This window comes from Mus caroli, unplaced genomic scaffold (assembly GCF_978045245.1).
Source record: "Mus caroli unplaced genomic scaffold, Mus_caroli_1 scaffold_16, whole genome shotgun sequence".
Taxonomy (NCBI): Eukaryota; Metazoa; Chordata; class Mammalia; order Rodentia; family Muridae; genus Mus; species Mus caroli.
The window spans coordinates 44,687,463-44,709,840 of NW_028227271.1; the positions used below are offsets into that span (position 1 = coordinate 44,687,463).

The window sequence follows — 22,378 nt, forward strand, 5'->3', positions numbered from 1 at the left end:
TGGACCCAAAGAAGCCAAATAACAAGGAGGGACCAAGGGAGGATGCTTGAATCCTTCTCAGAAGGGGAAATAAAATAGATATGGAGGTGGACAGAGGGAGGGAACTGGGTGGGAGAGGGGGTGGGGAGGGGAGCAGGGAGGGGAACGAGGAGGAGGGGATCACGTGTAGGGAGAGCAGAGGAGAGAACAGGAATTGGAGGGGGCAGGGGGACAGTGGGGGATATGGATGCTAAAGCCGCCACTTTCTAAAGCAGGACTCCCAGAGAAGAAATAAGGACAGCAACCCACCCACAAAACCTTCCACCCAAAATGTGTCCTGTCTAGAAGATGTGCAGGGACAAAGAGAGCAGAGGCAGAGGGAATGTCCAAGGAATGATTCACCAAATTTGAGGCCCACCCTATGGGCAAGCACCAATCCCTGACACTATTAATGATACTCTGCTATGCTTGTAGACAGGACCCTAGAATAACTGTCCTCTGAGAGGCTCCACCCAGCAGCCAAAGGAAACAGATACAGGGATCCACAGCCAAGAATTAGATGGAAGCTGAGGAGTCTTGTGGAGGAGTTGGGGAAAAGGACTGAGGGACCTGAAGAGGACAGGGATTCCACAGGAGACCCACAGAGTCAACTAACCTGGACCCCTGGGGACTCCCAGAGACTGAGCTACCAAAGAGCAAGTATGGGCTATACCTTGGCCCCCTGCACATATGTAGCAGAAGTGTAGCTTGGTCTTCCTGTGGGTCCCTCAACACCTGAAGTGGTGGCTGTCCCTGAATCTGTTGCCTGCTTGTGGATCCCATTTGCCTAGCTCAATGGGAGAGGATGCAGCTAGTCCTGCAGTGACTTGATGTGCCAGCCCTGCCCCCCCCCCATGACGGTCGGGGGGCTCCCCCTTCTCAGAGGAGAAGGGGGGCTGATACTGGAATATAAAGTGAATAAATTTAAGGGGGGGGGGTACCACTTGCCAGAAAGCCACTCCAGTCCAGTCCTGATTCTTCCCTGCCTACCCTCAAGTTCCTGGAAGGAACCTAAGGTAAATACTGTACCAAGCTCTCCAGTATTTATCTGACATTTTGTTTGTTTGTTTGTTTGTTTTTGTTTTTCGAGACAGGGTTTCTCTGTGTAGCCCTGGCTGTCCTGGAACTCACTCTGTAGACCAGGCTGGCCTCGAACTCAGAAATCCGCCTGCCTTCTGCCTCCCAAGTGCTGGGATTAAAGGCGTGCGCCACCACGCCCAGCCTTATCTGACATTTTTGAGGCACATGACATCATCCTGACTGTTTTGAAGCAAGCTGGTACTTTGCAATAGTCTTCATACATCCTCAGAAACTCAGGCTCAGGACGCCTGCTTTCTGAATGCAGGGTAGTGCTCCCACTGGACATTATAGCAGTGCTCCCTAGGTCCCGCCCTGTCTCTCTCTGCTCTGCCCTTTCTCTGTGTATGGTGTTTAACTCCCCCTGGCTGGATACAGTTCCAAGAGGCAAGCAGAGTAGAGGACCACTCTTCCATGCACAGCTAAAGGGTTCTTGGGTGCGGAGAAGCTATGGAAGCCAGCTCAGGGAACAGCCCACCTGTGGCTTGCATGCACCCTCCTCCATGGCAGCCCCTCCAAACGCGCCTGGTTTCAGTTTGTCCTCAGGTGAATCATAAGCTGCCAGCCAGCTGTCAGCGCCCCTTAGCTTGTTTTCCTTGGCTGGCATTATACAGCCTCCCTTGACATGTGCTCGCTACAAGTCACACGCTACTTCAAAGACAAACAGACCCGTGGGGGAAATAGATCTCTAGCTGCAAGGGCTCCTGGGACTCAAGCTGTCTTCTCCTTGTGAAGTGCCCAAGGCTGGCAGGGGATGTCACCTGCTTCAACACAGGCAGATAGGGACATGCTGGTGAGCTCATGTTTACTGTTCAGGAGGTTGACTGGAACTCTCGACTGAGCTCTGATGATGTGACCCAGGGCGAGCAACACCAGGATCCTCAACATGCCATTTGTCCGGCTCAGACTTCTCATGTGAAACTCAGATGCATTGGTCAGCACAAACCATTCTTTGTGGAAGTCAGAGCTGTTGGCTGGCCGCAGTGGGGGTTGGGGTGGGGGCTTGATGGCTAGCCAAAACTTACTTCCTGCTGGAATCGGGCACTGTCAAGGGACTTCTTAGTTTCAGTGCTGGGTAGGGCGTAGAGGGAGGGTCGCGGGAGAGCCCTGGTGAGTAGGGAAGTTTTGGGCCCCCAGCCCTGCAAGAACCCTCCAGCAAACAGCCAGGAGGATGTTAAGTGCCTCATTTTAAAATGCCTGTCTGGAGCTAGAACTTGGTAGATTGCTTACCTAGCATTCGTGAAGCCTGGGGTTCCTTCCAGTATTCCTAGTAACTAACTGTGGTGATTTCACGTGTCGTGTCTTATCAGTTAGGAGGAGGCTTTTCAAAAGTGAAAGAATTAACCTCTTTCAAAACAATTAAGCGAATAAGGCACACGCGACAGACGTCTCATGGGGACTCTTGAACAACTGGTGGTCAGGAAGCAAAGTCTTGGAGACTTCAACACACACACACACAAATATTAACTGAGCCTCGCTCTGAGCGGGTGGGTGACTGGAGGTCTCCATAAAACCCGAGCACTAGCTTCTTCTCTCATCTCTGACAGAAAGGACACGAGGGAGGAAAGCATTGTTCTGGCTGAGAGTTTTGCACTAGCTTCTTCTCTCATCTCTGACAGAAAGGACGTGAGGGAGGAAAGCATTGTTCTGGCTGAGAGTTTTGCACTAGCTTCTTCTCTCATCTCTGACAGAAAGGACGTGAGGGAGGAAAGCATTGTTCTGGCTGAGAGTTTTATCAGGAAGTATCTGTCCCCCATGGCCAGGAAAGCACGACATTGGGAAGGAAGCAGGACCACGTGCCAGTGACTCCTACCACCCAGGCTGGATTGGGAAGTAGGAAACACAGGAGGGAACCAGAAGATACAAACTTCCTCCAGCCAGCCTCCCAAAGCGGTATCACTGAGTGGGAACCAAGTGCTCCAACTCGGGCCTGCGCAGGAGCCATTTCGCATTCAAACTATAACACCTTTGCGCTTCCACACATCCAACACGCACGACACCAAGACTGTCTTCACCGAGACCTCACTCGAGGCTGGGCCCTGGGAGACAGATGGGAAAAGATGCTCTCAAGAGAGCCATCAAGCCCATGCCAGACAGTGAAATCTTACCTGGCTAAGAGAGATCCATCAATCAAATTGGGAGGGAGTCCTTCAATGCATACAGATTTTTTTTTAAGTAAAACAAAACAAACAAACAAAAACAAAGAAAAGACAAAATAGAAGTTAAAAGAAGATGGGATATCCAATATTTCATATTTATCTAAGGATCTTCAAAAAAAAAGATTTAGTGGCTGGGCATGGTGATACATACTTTTAATTTCAGCACTAGGGAGGCATATGGATCCTGAGTTCCAGGCCAGCTAGATCCTGCTAGATCCTGTCTCAAATCAACAAGAAATTATTATTTTATTTTATGGGTGTGCTTTGTTTGCATATGTAAGGGCACTGTGTACGTTCCTAGTGTCCTCAGAGGTCAGAAGAGGGTGTCAGATCCTTTGGATCTGGAGTTACAGGTTGTAAGCTCCCATGTGGTTGCTGGGAGCCAAATCCAGGTCCTTTGTAAGCACTAAGAACCCCTAACCACAGGACAGCGGCTCCGGCTCCGGCTCCGCATTCCTGCTCCCCTGCCTTCAAAGAAAAGGTCTCACTCTATAGATCTGACTGGTCTGGAACTCTTAGAGATCTACCTTCCTCTGGCTCCCAAGTGCTAGGTAGGATTAAAGGAGTATGTCACTGTACAGTCTTTTGAGCTTTTTCAGTTAACTATCTATCTATCTATCTATCTATCTATCTATCTATCTATCTATCTATGCAATAATATTTTTTAAAGAAGCCATTAACTTGAGGAGGCATGGGAGAGGTTGGAGGGATGAAAGAGAGGGAAATGACATAATCATATTTTAATTAAAAATAAAATAAGCCAGGCGTGGTGGTGCACACTTTTAATCCCAGCACTTGGGAGGCAGAGGCAGGTGGATTTCTGAGTTCGAGGCCAGCCTGGTCTACAAAGTGAGTTCTAAGACAGCCAGGACTATACAGAGAAACCCTGTCTCGAAAAACCAAAAAAAGAAAAAAATAGATTTAAGAAAAGGATACAATGTTTAGGAAGCTGTGTTTGTGTATATTTGTGCTCTATGTGGCTCTATCAACCAAATATGAGTCCATTCAGGTACAGCTTGGCGTCACCTGGGAAGTGTGCAGAACCCTGGGCCCTATTGCCCCAGGAGTCTAGCTACTGGGCTTAGGAGTAGCCTGGGAGTCTGTGTTCTAGCCAGCACTTCAAGTGGCTCATAAAGAGATCTTGGGTCTAACTGTGAGAAACCTTAATGTGTTGGGGACACATGTGACTTAGATGGGATACTGCAGCAGAGTACCAGGAACTCAGAGGGAAGGCTGCATCTAGCAAGATGAGCCTCTCACACTGAGAACAGAGAGCTTCATTGCTTTGTGTGCCTGAGCACCAGAGAGAGTCCTTTTAGGGAAGGGTCTGGAATGTGTCATCTACCTCAGAACTGGGACTTGAAGGGTTCTGACCTAGGGTTGGCTGGGATTGACACAGGCAGCTGAAGGGAGGGGGAAGGGAAGGAAGGGAAGATATTATAATGAAGATCTTTGGTTTATAATCCAGTGGATAGTTGTAAGGTAAGGGGCTGGTGCTTTGCTTTTCAGTGGTCCACAGTACCTTGAATGATGTAGTCACAGTTTTGCTCTGACATCTGGCAGAAGGACTCTCTCACCGGTATAGGCTATTCTTTCCCCTTTGGTGAAGGAGAAGTCCCCTTTCTTGTCTAGGAGATGACAAGCAGGTACTGATAGCAAAGAAATTCAGCTTAGAACCTAAAATATACAGCTTCACACCCTCAGTTAGTCAGAGAACCAGAGGGCACTCCAGAGGCTAAGGCAGGGCCTTGAGCTTTCAAGGGTAGCTTGGTAACAAGACCCTCAAATAAATAAACAAACAAGATTCCAAAAGGATCTGAATAGGTATTGGCAAATTCAGGAAAGAGGGCTGGGATGTGCCTCTCTGTCTTCCATTCCTCCTTACCTATGGCTCGTCCTAGGGCACCACAGATTGAGTTCACCTTAAAAGAAAAAGGAAAAGGAAGTAGTCAGAGAAGCTGGGGACTCTGCTGGGGATGGGGTTCCCTTAAGGGGTTTCCACGTTTGTTCTGTGGCCTGTCCCACTCAAGTAGTTCTTTCTTCTACATCATCAACATAATGGTTCCTGCTTTAAGAGTGTGGGTGGGTGGGGTGGGGTGGGGTGGGGTTCTACCTCAGCCCTGTTGTTTGACTTTGGGCAAGAACAGATTGTCACCAGGCATCAGTTTCCTGTTCTATACCCAGAGCTGTTGGATGACTCTACCAATGGATGTAAAATGTGTCAGATGAGTTCTCACTGATGCCAAAATACTAAAGGTCTGGAAGGAATTTTACCCATGTTAGTTACAGTTTCTTCTGGTATAACCTTCTAAGGGTCTACCATTGTGTGAACAAACTCTTCCTGGGGAGTGGCAACACACATGGAGTCACCCCAGGTAGGGATCCCACACAGATCCCACCAAAGTCCAACTTGGTGAACCAATGAGTTTTATTGGGGCTACTCACAGGGATATGTGTGAGGGTTCACTTACAGGTCCAGAAATGACTCAAAGGACAACCAAGGCCCACCCTAGCATGGGATGACAAGCTCACAAAAGCTGGGGACCTGGAAGATGCTGCACAGCCTGCAGATAGCTCAAACGATTGGGGAGTCCTTTCCAAGCGACTCTGGTCTAAAGCTCTTCCAGGCAGCTCAGCTGGTTTCTGCTTCTTCCAGGCAGATGGTCTGGTCTCAGACTCATCTTTGCAGCTTTTTCTCCTTTCAGTTGTTCGGCTTGTCTGAGAGTCTTCTTTGCAACTTGACTTCCTTCCATCTGAGAGGGACTCTTTGCTTTTATTGCTGACTCTGGCAGGGAGGAGTCTAATGAATCTGCTCAGTTTCAGGGACTTCCAGAAACTACTTTGAGTTGCTTACCTTCCCAATTAAGGGGCTTCCTGCAGGATGGACTATTTTAAACTCAGAAGAAACTGTTAAACAACATATACACATAAAACTTATCTCCTCTACATATTTCTTCTTGCCATGATAAAATACTCAACAAATGAAATTTAAGGGGAAAGGGTGTATTCTGGCTCCCAGTTTCAGAGTGCAGCCCCTCACGGTAGAGAAGACATGGCAGCAGGACTACTAGTAATTGCCTGGGCTTCATGAGACATTGTTTAAAAATAAACAAAAACATTAAAAGCACAGGCTTACAAGGGAATAAATTCCATTGAAGAGGTAGTTACTGAAACACTGCCATGAAAGTGATTGAGACATAAATTTTTGTTAACAGTAAGTGCTGGTAGCAGCTTTAAATAAACTCTATTTTATTTCATTAAACATATTTTCCCGTTTTCCTGTGTTCTCTGGAAAGTCTAAGTGCATGTAGAGTTGGCTGCCTGGAACATCAACTCTTTCTTACACTCTCATTCGGTCCCCATGCCATCCCCTCCCTCTCACCACTGCCTCTTGCCTGCATTTCAATGTCCATTTCTATTACCATACCTTGGACCTCACTCCTCTCCTTTCTACCTTGGGATCTAATCTGCCGTCAACCCCACTGTCTTAGTTTCCTTTTCCTGTTGCTTTGATAAAATATCTGGATGAAAACAAGCCAAGGGAGAGGGGGCTTACTTGGCTCACAAGTCTAGGTAACAATCCATCACAGCCAGGGATGCAAGGTGGCAGGTTGGGAGCTGGAAGCAGCTAGCTCTGTCACACCCACAGTCAAGAGCACAGAATAAATGGATGCCTGCTCAGCTAGCTTTCTCCCAGAGAAACCAGGAGCCCCTGAATAGAAAGGACAGATGACAGCCAGTGGGCAGGTCTTCCCACCTCACATAATGTAATCTAGACAAGTCCTTCAGATGGGTCCGAAGGGCAACAAGGTCTAGACAAGCCCTCACCAAGATGCTCTTCCTGTATTATGCCAAGTTGACAAGACGAGCCAACCAATACATCCATCCAAGGTGGTTTCCATTGTCAATACTCTTTTTAGTTCTAAAGATTTGAATTGAGTCAGTTTTTTCCTCTCCATGCCGCTTCACATTCTCATGTCGTCTTCTACCTTTATGGACACAGGGTGTCTGCACTCAGTAGCTTTTTGATGTGCCTGTTGACTAATCCCAACATTTGTGTTATTTCTGGGTCTATTTCCATTGCATTTGTTTTTCTTATCGTGGACTATGTTTTTCTGTTTCTTTGCATACCTGGGATGTTTTGCTTTGACATCAGATCTTGTGGATGTCATCCTTGTTGTTGAGGCAGGGGTTCTACATCTCCACAATTGACCTTGAACTTGACGTATTACAGAGGATGACATTGAACTTCTGCTCCTCCCACCCCCATCTTCCAAATTTGGGGATTAGAGGCATTGGCCACTATGTTCATTTTATACAGTGTTGGGGATAGAACCCAGGGGCTTATGAATGCTAAGCAAGCTCTATACTGAGCGACATCCCCAGCCGTAAGCTTAGCATTTTTTTGGTGTGCTCTCAATTACTGCTTTGTTCTGTTACACTTAATTCTAAATATTGATTTAAAAAAATCAAAAGTGAGCAGACCTCCAGTATATACACAAATCATCCCTGCCATCTTTTTCTCTATGGTTTATGATCTTTATATTTTAAACAGTAAAAAAAATAGCAGAAAAATAATATCTTGTGGCTTGTGAAAACTAAATAAAAACTTAAGTGTATATAAATACATTGATATCTACTATTTATAACAGACAGGAGAGGAAAATGAAACACCCTGTACCTGTGTTTGCCTGCTACAGTTGCACAGTGGAGCTACTGCAACAGTTCCACAACCATGACTATTAAATGGATGGCTGTCCACACAGTTTGCTATTCCTGCCCTTGAGGTCACCTGTAACTATTGTTAATAAACACAAGAATGTTCCTTATTCTAGGGCTTACTTTGCCCCACTTTACCAGGTGACCCACGAATGACAGAGTTTTCCTCTCGGACAAAGAGGGAAAGAATGATTCTGGGTGGAGTGAAATTCTTCTTTGGATTCCTGGGCTGCTCTTCCGGTTCATCCCCAGGCCCAGCCTCACATGCTTTCCTCATAGGCCATGCTGATGACCCACCAGGACTCCATCAGACCCACCATGCATCTCTAGGTCTGGTCCTCTTCTAAGCACTTCTCTTTTTCTGTCCCTACCCTGGGAGTTTTGGCCGCTTGACTCAACTTGACAACACAATTCATACACTAAGTAGCCACGGAGCCCCAAAGGTTTGTGTCCTCTGTCACTGGTGATTAAATGCCTGAAACCTGTTACTTGGATGACTGTTTTAAAGACAGGAGGCTGAGATGGGTGTGGTCGTGCATACCTTTCATCTCAACACTCAGGAGGCAGAGGCAGGCAGATTTCTGAGTTTGAGGCCAGCCTGGTCTACAGAGTGAGTTCCAGGACAGCCGGGGCTACACAGAGAAACCCTGTCTGGAAAAACCAAAAGCAAATGCAAAACCAAACAAAAGACAGGAGAGGAAAAATCTCATTGTTGGTTGTCTGTGATTGTCAGAACAAACTAAGTGCTGTATTTAATGTCTTTGTGCATGCATGCATATGTGTGTGTGTGTGTGTGTGTGTGTGTGTGTATATCTGCTGGGAACTGAACCCAGGGACTCATGCCAGCTACCACAGCTATACCACTGAGTCCTTAACTGATTATTTTAAAGAAGCAATCCTTTTTTTTTTTTTTAAAGATCTATTTATTATTATATCTAAGTACACTGTAGCTGTCTTCAAATGCATCAGAAGGGGGTGTCAGATCTCATTACGGATAGTTGTGAGCCACCACGTGGTTGCCTCTTGGGACTTTTGGAAGAACAGTCAGTGCTCTTACCCGCTGAGCCATCTCGCCAGCCCCCAAAGAAGCAATCCTTGTAAATGTATCTTCATAGCGACAAAATGTAATATTAAAATATCTGTGATTTTGGTAGTTAATAAAGTGATAAGCATTGCTGAAGTAACACCTTGTCTTTGTAGGGAAGGTGAAATTCCAGTTCCCCGTTAGCAGAGTAGAGTATTTTCCCCATACCAACACAAGTTCCAAAATCTGGTAACAGTCCCCTGGGGCCACCCAGGGTCCCCGCCATTGTGCTAACACCAACTTTTCCCCTATAAATATTAATAGTCCCTTAGATGGTCCTTCCAGAGCTCTCACTGTTATTTTTCACAAAATAAGCTGTTTTTCTCCCCTCTGGAGGAAAAATCAACCAACCAACCAACCAAACAAAAAGGAGTCCCAATTTCTTTAGCATAGCACCCATATTTCATCATCCCCAGCCTTGTTTTTGCAGTTCTCTGGCCTAATCGGTATCTTTGGATTCTTTGTGAGCTGGTGACCATAAACAGCCGGCTGCCCAGCTGGGGCCTCACGCAGACCCCATGGTAGATTCTCTCAGGCCTGGAGGAATGCCATTCCCAGGCCTGCAGAGCCTGCAGAGCCTGCAGAGCTCTTTCCTAACAGAGCTGTGCTTCAGGCTTGTGCTATTTATGACAAAAGATGGCCCAGAGTAGCTTCCTTGAAAACTGTATACTAGTTTTGGTTTTCAAGCCAATTCTGGGTCTCGGAATGTAGCTCAGGGGCCGTATTTAACTGGGTGTGGTGCCACTCACCAGTTATCCCTGGTGGATCTAAATTCAAGGACATTCTCTGCGGCTTCCTGAAGTTCGAGGCCAGCCTGAGTTAGGAGACATGATTCAAACAAAACAAATAGACAAACTTCTCACGGATTCTGGATTTGTTCAAGAAAATAGTCCCCACTAGTAAAGAGATCCGTTTTAAAATTCTAGGTACTCTGCCATCTGCTGAGAGATGAAGCTGTCCCCTGGGTCTGAGTTCTAGTTTCCTAAATGACATTAGGAACACAGAAGAGCCTGTCAGGTTGTTACTTCATTATGTAAACACACACACACACACACAATGAAACAACAAAAACATCTGGGCAGTGGTGGTACATGCCCTTTGATCCTAGCACTTGGGAGTTTGAGGCCAACTTGCCTACAGAGCAAATTCCAGGACAGTCATGGTCACACAGAGAAACCCTGTCATGAAACAAACAAACAAACAAACAAAACCACATAAAAACAAAAGTAGGTAATCAGAATAAAAGCAGCAGATAAGATTGCTATTTCCTTTTGAGGCAGGGTTTCATGTAGACCTGACTGGCCTCAAACTCAATATAAAGCTAGAACTGGCCTTGGACTTGTGACTCTCCCGAACCTCCTAAGTTCTGGGACCACAAGCGCACACCATCACAGACAGCTCTGCTGGCTGGAGATGGAGCACAGGTCCTCTTCTTATGGATGACAGTGTCCTTTCTGTCCAGTGAGCTCCATACCCAGCCCTCATTTTTACATTAATTTTAAATGAATCTTAATGAATCCCTGCTGGGGATCAAATGTAGGATGTTGAACATGCCAGGCAAGTGCATTACCACCGTGCTGCTGGAATTTGTTTTAGTGTCTGTCTGCTCCAACTAAGCCCTTCAGAGGGAGGAATTTAAGTGCCATACCAGACTAGCACAAAACATGGCATAAAGTAGGCCTCGCAAATATTTACTGAGCAATAGTCAAGAAGTCAATGTACATATCTGCTTCAAATATACAATACTAGAGTCCCTGTTAGCCCGCTTTCCTTCAAAAGGCCCAAAGAATCCCAAGACCAACCCATTGTAAATATGACACAGATCCTTTGAGCTGTTTTAAGGAACGCAGGGAGGTGTCAAAATCTTTAGTGTCTACGGAAAATCTGAACAGTGAAGTGATGTACTCCAGGTCCCCTGTGCATGCCAGTGGGGAAGGAGTACTGAGGGTTAACACACACACCACCACCACCACCACCACCACCACCACCACCACCTGAAAGAATCTACAGTAAAAGGAGGAAGGGAGCTGGAATGTTGATGTTGGGAGCACAAGAGAGCTGGAAAGCAGCTGATCTGCAGGAAGAAGACACAGACATGATATTATCCAATGGGGATTCACAAGATTAACAGAGGTGGGGCAAGATTAGAGTCAGGAGACCATGGAAGGAAGGCAGGTGAATGTCATATGAGAGGCAAGGAAGGAGGGCCTGGATTGGTAGTCTGTACTGAAAGAGAGGAAATAGAGGACTCTCCGGTTTGTTAAATTGAAGGTTATCTCAAGGGCACAAGCCTAGGGGTGGATATGGAGGCGTGGGCGGGCAAGGGAGGTTGAGGACGGTTTGTTCCAGTGTGGGATTAACCAGGCAAGCCTGTGACCTTGGGCAAAGGAAAAGACCAAACCTTAGTTTAATTACTCATAAAATGGAATAACAACAACTATGTCTGGGGCTCCAGGGAGGATTAGGTCGGATGACAGCTTGAAGGCAGTGGCCTCATTGGTTGCTGCGACCTGCAGTTTTCTGTCCTCATTAGAGGCCAGGCTAGAACTTGCCGTAGGAGCAGTTTCTAGCTGAATGGACCCTCTGAGGTTCTTTATGCTAAGAGGGAGATACTGTATCTGTTGGTTTCCCTGGTAATACTGAAAGCTCACCAAGCTGGGTCTTCAAAGAGCTAGCAATAAAAATGTCACATCCACATAATTATCCAAATCTTAGTAATGCCCCCAGGATCCAGCTAAAGAGGCCACTCAGGGGCTTCATGCCATCACAGATGGGACTCCCAGGGCTGTCCTGGGGAAGATTAAAATTTCCTACCTCATCTTTGGTTCAGAACTGCTCTCCTTTAAGGGAAATTTGTGTACTGGGTTTTTTTTGGTGCTGTCCTAAGACTGAATCCATGGCGTGAGGTCATGTAGTAGGTATTACATGTTCCACTAACAGGATACACTTCACTTTCTTCCTTATGCAACAAAGGCTTGCTAAGTTGCCAGGATGGCTTTGAACTTGTGATCCTCCTGAATCAGCCTCCAAGTTGATGAGATTACAGGCGTGTACTCCATTCCAAACAGGACCCGTCCTCCTTCTCCTCTTCCTCCTCTTTGAGGGAGGGTCTCCCTAGCACATTACCCAGGTTGGTCTCAAACTTCTATTCAGTAGTCCTCCTACAGCAGCCTCTAAATGATGGTATTTCAAAAGGATGCCACCACACCAGGAAAAATGTGAAAGAAATAGGAAGAAAAAGTTCCAGGGCTTTTGAAAACTCCTGCCATCAAACTGAGAATGACAATCTGATTGTGAATGAACCTTCTAAGAAAATAAGTCTTTAGTTGTAGCAATGCATGGAAGGAAGGAGCTTCCATCTTTATGGAGGAAGTCTACGAGTTCAAGTCCAGCCAAGGCTATGTAGTGAAACCTTATGTGTGTGTGTGTGTGTGTGTGTGTGTGTGTGTGTGTGTGAGAGAGAGAGAGAGAGAGAGAGAGAGAGAGAGAGAGAGACACAGAGAGAGAGACACAGAGAGAGAGACAGAGAGAAGGAGGAGGAAGAGGAGAAGGAGGAGGGGGAGGAGGAGGGGGAGGGCAGGCAGAGGACAGAGACACCAGTGCAAATTCTACATTCCACAACTGGCAGATGCAGAACTCTTGCTTGGATATAAACTATTACGCCCATCCACAGAGGAATGGTGTTAGTTAGCATTTTCCTCCAGGCTGGTAAAGTATCTGCAGCAATATACCAGAATTCTCTTTGGAAAGAGCTGGGAAGATGGAATCTTGGGCAAGCCTCCTGTGCTGGCTCCTATCTGTTAAAACAAGTATTGCACAAAAGGGCCACATTCCAAGAGAACTGTGTTTGCCCTGGCTTAACCAGAATCATTTCCTCAGGAAAGCCGGATTCTGATAAAGACTATTAGGAAACTCACAATCTCTCAGCTTGCAGGAAATGGAATGTCTTTATTTGTTTTGAATCCTAAGAAATTGCATTAAATACTTGCCTCTGCCTTTCAGAGGTCGCTTTTAAATGCAAAAGTTCCTGGCCTCACCCTTGGGAAGGTAGGTACCTTTACTGGGTGCATTTTAATCAGGTTTATTTTCATAAACAGGTGCACTGATTTATTTACCAAGGTTTTCATTTTAAATGTGGTTTTGGATGTTTTTATTTATTGATCTCTAATCAGAATGCAAAATCATAGCATGTGTTATCATATTTTTTCATTTGTCTCCCCATTATCCCCCCAGCCCCCCAAGTTGGCCTTCCTCTGAAAATATTTTCAGACTCTAAGCAAATATAGAAGGAAGCATGAGACCCTGAGTCCAGACCTCACGTACTGTTCAGGTCCTCACTCAGCCCCTTCTGAGCTGTCCCCTTTTTTTGTTTTCATTATTTTGTTTTTATGAGACAGGGTTTCTCTGTGTAGCCCTGGCTGTCATGGAACTCACTCTGTAGAAGAGGCTGGCTTTGAACTAATAGAGACTTGCTCTTACTCTGTCTCCTGAGTGCTGGAATTAGCCCATGTCACCACCACCTCTGCCCAGCTCTGAGTGGACACTCTTTGACAGTGACTTTGCACCTTGGTGCTGGAAAGTGGGAGCAGTGACCACTCATTAGGCTGAGGATTATGTGAGTTGCTATATACATAAAGGATTAGGGCCTGGTACAGTCGGTACTCAATAAATGTCAGCCCTTGTTCATTATTCTTTGTTCCCTGGTGCAGTGAGTGCTTCCCTTGGCTCAAATAAGCAATCTAGTTGATAAAAAGGTTTCTTCAAGCCGGGCAGTGGTGGCACATGCCTTTAATCCCAGCATTTGGGAGGCAGAGGTAGGTGGATTTCTGAGTTCGAGGCCAGCCTGGTCTACAGAGTGAGTTCCAGGACAGCCAGGGCTACACAGAGAAACCCTGTCTTGAAAAACCAAAAAGTCTAATAGAAAAAAATGTTTCTTCAAGGAGTCAGCAAATTAGCACTCTTTACAGAATCATAATGGAAGAGTCTGAATTTAAGAGTCTTGCGAGGCAGCCCAGGCTGGTCTCCAGCTGTGAATCTTCCTGTATACTGGGATCACTGGTGTGTATCCCCAGCCCAGCTCTCTGCAGGACAGTCAAGTACAGGTCCCTGCTGATCACTGTTTACTGACAGGGCTGGGACAGTATCTCCTTTACAAATATTTTTAAATAAAATATAATTACACCATTTCCTCTCCTCCCTTTAATCCTTCCCATGTACTCCCCCCCCCCCTTATCCTCTCTCAAACACAAGACTTCTATTTTTGTTACGTACACATTCATGTATGTGTGTACATATCCCTAAGTATATAAATACAGCTTGCTCAGTTCATGTATCGTTCCTTGGATGCATAGGATACCAGTTGGTGTTAGATACCCAGCTGGGGACTCCTTCCCAGGGAAGGCTACTTCTTGTACTCTTATTCCTCCTTATTGAGTAGTTTTTGTCTAGTGTAGAGGCCTTGTGAGCTTCCCATCTTCCATGTTAACAATTCTGTTACTGTCAAGCTTGTTCAGGTCTTGTTTAGGCAGCCATCTTGGTGAGACTTCATGGGTGTAGCTTCTCTGACATTTCTAGGAAATGCAATCACAGCAAACGGGTGAGATCTGGCTTTTACAGTCCCTCTGCTCCTTCTCTACCTAAAAATATACGCAAGTCTTTGTAGACATGTACATATTTAGTTTAAATGAGAAATTTCCATCTGGGCTAACAAAGCTCCCCACAAGAGTCAAAAACTATCTAACAAAATCCCAACGCCAGGCATGAGAAAGCTTGTTGGTCAGGATTTCTCGAGACTCCGAGAACCTTATAGGCTATTGCTATTGCCCGTGGTTGTCCTCAGAAGTTGAAGGTTAAGTCCCTGCTGTTGAAGACACCATGTGCTGTGGACACAGGACCCAGAGGATGAAGTCCTGTGCTGGGAGCGGCTAGCAGTTTGCTGAGCTGAGTGTTTAGAATGTGGTGGCTTCCCGGGATACCCGAGGCCTCCTGAGGATGCGACCACACTTAAATTATAGATGGGCATTCCTTACAGTTGCCTCAGGGAGCATGTTCCTGGGGACACTCTACACCATTCAGAAAGCTAGGACAAATGACAGCATCTCCATACCTAGCCCTGTCCATCCTGCCAGGTGAACAGGGGCGTCTGCTGGCTTTGCTGTATAATCAGATGCTGCGCCCTTCGCTTCCCTTACAGAAATGGCTGCCCAGCTGGGAGGGGTCTCTGATTTTCATCTTAATCATCAGCCAAAGACACTTTTCAGTTGAAACAATTATAAAAGCTATCTAGAGGTAAATGGGAGAGAGAGAGAGAGAGAGAGAGAGAGAGAGAGAGAGAGAGAGAGAGATAGAGATTGATTTTTTTTGCACCTGGGAACCCTTTACATATTGGGAGAGATACAGCAGACAGGACCATGATGAGCTGAGGATTATCAAAGTTTTATTTAAAATTTCAGAGCACTTGAAAATAAAGAATATAATATACTTGTGTTTTTACTGTGTAACTTAAAAAATGCTTTCAATTACAATTAGCCTTCAAGGGTTACCGCAAACAGCGCTGCTTGGCCAGGCCTATCGCTGGCATCCCTCACTCTGGTGGCTTGCGGGGAGGTAGGCTGCTGACATCCCTGTGGGCAGGTGGCTTGCTCCTACTCGGAGTGTCGTTTTTTCTTCTTGTTGTGGCTCTCGATTGCCCTTCTCAGGGCTTCATCCGGAATGAGATCTGACATTCTCATGTCTGTGTGGCTACAGCCAATTTTTGGGCAACTGTGAGGAAGAAAAAATACCCATGAGCCCATGCCACCGCCATGCCTTAGGCATTAACCTCTCTCTCTCACAGCCGGGCACTGGAATCACAACGCGTTACAAAAACAACTCAAAACAGTAACAACAAAAAACAACCACAATAACAACAAAAAACTCAAAAAACCCAAGAACAAAACCCAAACCCTCTCAAACCCAGAGTCATGCACACATACACATTTTTTTTTCCCCCACCAAGGGCGGCTTGGTTTGGGGCCGGGGAAGCAAGCAATATAGGAGCAGCACCTACACTGGGGCCGTGCTTTCTAACACGGGAGGCAGGCAGTCACCAAGTAGCCAAATACCATGCCACAATAGCAGTGAAGCAATGCAGGACAGAGGGAACATGGGGTGGGGGAGTAGGGAGGGAAGGGGAGCCAGGCTTGCGTGTGGTCTAGGCTGCCCAGAAGGCTTGGCCAGGTGCTCTGCAGGGAGAGCGAATGAGGTGAGAGCAGGGGCAAGGGGACCCTCTAGGTGATTTTGTTTTGAGTCATGGTCTCATGTGGCCCAGGTTGACTTTGAACTCACTATGTAGCTGGAGATGAACTTCCTGTTGATCCCATTTCCCCAGTTATAGGATTACAGGCACGAACCACCAACACCTGTGCTGTGCTGGGGGCGGGTGTGTGTGTGTCAAACCCAGGGCCTCATACATGATAGGCTAAAGCTATCAACTAAGTTACTTCCTCAGCCTGGGGTATCATTTTAAATATGAAAACACACCCTCCCCCAAGTTTTTAGATAGGTGTGGGATAAAATTTAGTTCCATTTAAAAAACTTACTCTAGCTACTTAGAGAGGACAAAAGGCTAGAGGGCAAAGAAAGGGTAAGGCGGAGGAAATAGTGGGGGGTCCCACATCAGTACAGAAAGGGCGAGGCAGTCTGGTTGAGTGTGTGGCAGAGACAGGCTCCAACACACACCAGGCCATAGGACCTGCAGACCCTCAGATGGAAGGCAAGTAAACATAAAGGAGAGGGCAGAGGCAAGCAGCAGACAACTGTGATGGGAAGGGAACACAGGCCAGGCATGGGGGCAGGAGTCCTGCCTGGACTCCATCCCTCTGAATGCCACGAAACCTCTCAATGGAGACAGTGAGAGGGACACTGAGCCCTGGCCAGAAGCCCGAGGTGAGGGAATTAAGAATGTGACTCACCAGAAAAGGGCGGAACTCAAGGCCTTGCTCAGTTAGCCATCTCAGTTGAGGGAGTGTTTGGACTGAATCACCTGATTTCTTTTTACTGTGAACAAGGTTTGGGCAGGGCTAAGTGCCCAGTGTTTAGAGTCAAGCTCACGGCAGGTCCTGAATTCCCTCAAACACCTGATTGGTGGCCGAGATAACCTTTCTGGGGCAGGGTCCTCACTCCACAGGGTAAGGGGCCTCACAGTGCTCCATGGTGTCCTCCACTTTCCCATCTCCTAGGCTGGCCACTCGCCTCCTGGGAAGTTTTAAGTTATCTGGTCTGTCTGTCTGTCTGTACTTACACAGAACTGTGCACATACACAACACTCATGCATTCCCGGTGCTTCTGTGTGATCAGCTCTGGGCTAGGTTCTAATCACATAACCTTAAGTATAAACATGGCTCTGATCCACACAGGGCTCGGCCCCTTGACCTGAGACAGCTCTTCTAAAGGCACAGGAAATGCAGAATAAAAGGTAAAAGGCCAAGGGAAGGGAACCTGACCTGGGAGTTACAATGCAGGGATGAGGCAGGAAAGAGGAGGTGTTTCCTGGCCTTGATCCTGGGGTCAAGGAGTGTTGGCAGGATATGGGCTATTCCTGGACAGTGTGCAGCCCATTTACAGGGACAGTAAGCTTGAGAACAGGAATTCATTTTGAAATGCTAAATGTGTCCTATACAGTCAGGCACAGGAGCGCTCTTTCTTCTCTCCTTCCTTCCTTCCTTCCTTCCTTCCTTCCTTCCTTCCTTCCTTCCTTCCTTCCTTCCTTCCTTCCTTCCTTCCTTCCTTCCTTCCTTCCTTTTTCCTGGAATCTGGCTGTGTAGCCCCACCTGCCCACCCTAGCTCGACCAATGTACTTTGGAATTCCTAAGTATGAGATGGTGATGAAGGCATCCACACATTCCAGACTTTAGAAATGGAGACTGTCATTCCCTAGGCTTCCCGGACATGGACGTGCACAACAGGAGGCTTCTGGAGTGAACCTCCCTGAGAGGCGAGCCCTGAGCCCCGTTTCTGACGACCAGGCCTTGTGCACAGTGGACTCCTGAGAACAGCGTCTACCTCCATCTGCCAGACAGTGAATAAGCAGTGGAGAGGGAAGTGGAGAGTGAGGGGGGAGGACTTCCTGATGACATCAGTGGCTTTAGTCAGTAAATGAGGGCATTCTGAGAATGGCTGATGGAATTAACCACACCACTGAGCTGCAGAGGAGGCGCCCACACTCATGTTGATGGGATGGAGCCTGGTGATGTCTGTGTCATGCAGAGACAGGCTCTGGGAACAGGGATATAAATCAAGTATCCGAGGGGAGCGAGGTGACCTGACAACAAAGATACAAACTGGAAAATGGAAGACCCAAGACAAGTGTATATGCCTATAATCCAAGGACCTGAGGCTGAGGCAAGACTGAGCTACACAGAAAGTTCTAGGCTAGTCTAGGCTATATAGTGAGACGATCTCCAAAAGAGCAGCAAAGGCCTAGCAGTCGGCTCCCCTAGTGCTGACACTGTCCAAGTGACTGCACAAGGCTTTTCCTGCAAACAGATGAAAGTGGAGCTCTTGTCTGTCTACAGGCATCCTGGCACAGTGAAAATCAAGGCCACTGAATGCCATGGGCAAAGGATTGTGCTCCAGGTCTCACCACGCAGCACTTGCTATTCTAGACCACAGTTAACCAGTCCTGTCTCCTCACACAAGGTGGCTCAACCAGAGACAGGGTGAGAACAACACTGAAGAGCATGCGAGAACCTTTGAGAGACTTCCTGGAGGAGAGGCAGGACAGGAACCAGGGCACAGCCTTGTTTCCCACCCCACCCCACCCCACAGAAACGAACAAGTTTTTAAACTAAAAAGGGTAAGAAAAGGCCATGATGCCATGGGCTTGAATCAGGGCATTCCTGCTCTGAGAAACAACACTCCCCAAGCATTTGGCCATAATCCCCAGGACATCCTGGTGAGCAAGTCAGGTGTGGCAACACCTTCAACATCAACTCATGCCCAGGAAGGGCTCAGACTCACAGACCTGGAAGGAGAGGCTGGTCCTGCGCCTGGGTCAGCCACAGGGCAGAGCATTCATTCCTTAATAGCGTGGGGCAGACTTGAGAGTCTATGCTAAGGAGAGGTCTCAGGGGGCAGAGAGGCCCAGGGGCTTCGGGGCTTCGGGGCCTCAGCCTCAGCTCAGGATCACACAATGCTGAGTATGGACAGATGCAGATTTGGGTCCTAAGAATATCAAGGTTTGGCCCATAAGCTCTAGGAAGCAGCTGTATAGACAGATACCTCTGGCATTAGAGCTGGGTAGATTCCTGACAGCTACACTCAGACAGTAACTCTGTCCCATTGCCTCCAAGTCCAGGGTGATGTGTCACAAAACAGTGAGGTACACATGATGACTGTTTGCCATAGGGCCCACAGCTGTGTGTTCACAATGTACACCAGCAAACTTCCTGTCAGGTCTGTGCTTCTGCCCGCCTGTGTGCAGCTGTGCACATGTGTATATGCTGTGGGAGTCAGAGGTCATCCTTGTCGGTTCTCCTCAGGGTCCACTGTACTAGTTATTTATTTCTGACAGAGTCTTTCACTGGCCTAATACTTGCTAACAGCCACTAGTCTGGCTGGCCTCACTGACCTCAGGGGCCTTCCTGCCTTTCATCTCCCTCCCCCTCCCAGTGCCGGGATGCAAGTGAGCTATCACACTTGGCACTTGGATGTGAATTCTGGGGATGAGCTTAACCATCACTGAGCTGAGCTATCTCCCGGTCTTCTTCATAGCCAAGAAATGGGACAGTAGAGATCTGGAAGGCATCCTCTGTAGGCTCTAGGGTCCCTGGAATTCTGAGTTGATGTAATTTCCACTTTAGAGAGGCTCAGTTTTTTGTCGGTAAGTGATTCTGCTTTGACATCACACATTTCTCTTCACTTCATCTGAGATTCAGAAAACCAAAACAATGGGTGGGGGTCACAATCAGCCTTAGTTCATTAACATGAAAATGAGCAGGCAGCTTTATTTGAGAGATAATAGCGCTGGGATTAAGAGCTCTGTTTTAGGAAATGACTCTAACAGTACACTAGGGTGAAAAGCTCCACAAGCCCACTCCACTTGGGTCCAGTGGACAGGCTGCCAGGGCCTGAAGCATGCTGGGGAGTTCAGATGGTACCCAGTAAGTAACACAGTGTGCCTGGGACTCCAGTAACCTAACATAATTGGAACAGGAGAGAGAAACCGTTCTCTAACAGGATGTGTCACACACATTTTTTAAACAGTGCTTCATGGGAAATGACACCAGTTCATGCTGAATCAGAAACCTACAGAGTAAGCTGTGACCAGAACCCGAGTTCTAATCTGTTTCCAGGTTGGCTTGTGTTTGACACTGGCTCTGTGACTACAGTGCCTCTTTTCTTGGGTGTGGTTTAGGCTGCTTCCCACAGGTCTTGTACTTGAGTGCAGTAACTGCTGAACAAGAAGCTGCTTGGAGCTGACAGCAACGGGCTCTGAGTCAGGTGCCGAGGCTTTATGGTGAGTGAGGAGAGCTTATGCCAGGCCAAGGCTCTGTCCTGCTGGCCTCTGCAGAGCTGTGCCTCAGTGACAGCTGCCCAGCTCTATCCTCATAGCCACACAATTCTCATGGCTGGCTCAGTCACCTTCTAAGGGCACAGCCTGTACCTTGGCTGTTTTCAAGGAGCTCTATCGCTGTGATCTCAGACTCTCAGAACCCCTGCTGGCCACTCTCCTTTCTTCCACCTCTCCCTGACCAAGCAGCTAGCAACTGCTTCTAGACACTCAAAAGAACTAGCAGTCATCTTCCCTCTACCTCCTCCCCCATTTTCAATCAGCTGCCACATTCTGTCGGGCACGTGCACACACCTCACTTCCACGTGCCTGCTCACTGTCGGTGACAGAATGCACTGTGGGCGCACCACCCTGGCACTGCCATATCCTTTAGCACCTGTCCCCTGCACTGCTTCGGTAGTAACTTCCTCAGCTCCAGATTGGCTCCTCCTAATCCCCGTTCTCTACAAGGTCTCCTGTCCCTATGGGCAGAGCTGGTAGATGCTGGTGACGATGCTGTCGAAAGCTTGACAAGAATGCAGGGCTCATGGTTACTGAGTCTTACTGCGTGTGTGCCTGCTCCTTTAGAACATATCTTATTCAAGTTTCAGATATAGCAGTGAGAAAACTATCACCATCAGTTTACAGAGCAGGAAAGTGATGAAACGGACATTCACTGCCTCTGTGGTGGATCTCTGCCTATTTACCATTCTTCTATCTACGGTGTCATTTTACTTTCCTGCCACAAACAGTAGTAACTAACCAACAGCAGACCTACTGCCCTCCACAGAAAGCCGGTCTGATGTCTGACGGGGGTGAGGTGGGGGTAGAGGAGTGGGAGGGAGGCTCTAGGAGTCAGTTTCTGATGAGTGTGGAGGGGCACGCCTTTACTCCAAGCAGGGGCAGGTGAATCTCTGTGAATTTAAGGCCAGCCTGGACTACACAGTGAGTTCTAGATAGCCAGGGTCACACAGGGAGACTGTCTCAAAAACAAATTAAAAACTATTTTGTTGTGCCGGGCGTGGTGGCGCACGCCTTTAATCCCAGCACTCGGGAGGCAGAGGCAGGCGGATTTCTGAGTTCGAGGCCAGCCTGGTCTACAGAGTGAGTTCCAGGACAGCCAGGACTACACAGAGAAACCCTGTCTCGAAAAAACAAAACAAAACAAAACAAAAAAAAACTATTTTGTTATTTTTTTATTTGTCTGAGTTTTTTTTTGCCTGCACCTATGCTTGTTGTGTCATCTACACGGTGGGACGGCAGCCAGAAGAGGATGCTGGATCCCCTAGGGCTGGCATTTAAGATGGGTGCTGAGAACTGACCTCAGGTCCTCTGGAGAGCAGCAAAGTCTCTCTACTGCCCACACGCACCCACGGTGCACCCCAGACTTCACTGCAGCCTTCCCTCTCTACACACACTGTGTGTGCCTGCCCTGGGACTGCTGTCACACTGCACAGTGCCAGGGAAACGCCTCCACTCAGACCTGAGACAACTGGGCCTTGCAAATGCCTGTGCACGTGTTTCCTGCTCTTATGGCAACATGATGGTAGAAAAGACAGTATTTTCCTCCTATCATCCCATAGGTTGTAGCAAATCATTGTATCTTTGACTTGTAATACAGTAGAATGTTTGATTTTAGAAAAGTCAGTGAGTTACTGACTTTAGGTTTCATAAGAAAAAAATTGTAAAATGAATTTTAGCTTGGGGTTAGGATAAAATTCCCAACAGTTTCTAAAATGGCTGTAAAGATAGTTCTGCCCTTTTGGTACTATGTATTTATGGTGTTCTTGG

At 47.3% G+C, this 22,378-nt stretch overlaps 1 protein-coding gene across 2 annotated transcripts in view; it reads right to left on the reverse strand.

Moving 5' to 3' along the window:
• Positions 1–15,475: 15,475 nt before the first annotated feature.
• Nsmce2 (NSE2 SUMO ligase component of SMC5/6 complex) overlaps positions 15,476–22,378 on the reverse strand; it is a 223,548-nt gene continuing 216,645 nt past the window's right edge. For both annotated transcript variants that reach the window (XM_021182762.2, XM_029469824.2), the window contains one exon: positions 15,476–15,819. In XM_021182762.2, coding sequence (XP_021038421.1) covers positions 15,702–15,819 — 118 coding nt within the window. In that variant the 3' untranslated portion in view covers positions 15,476–15,701. The remainder of the gene's footprint in view (positions 15,820–22,378) is intronic.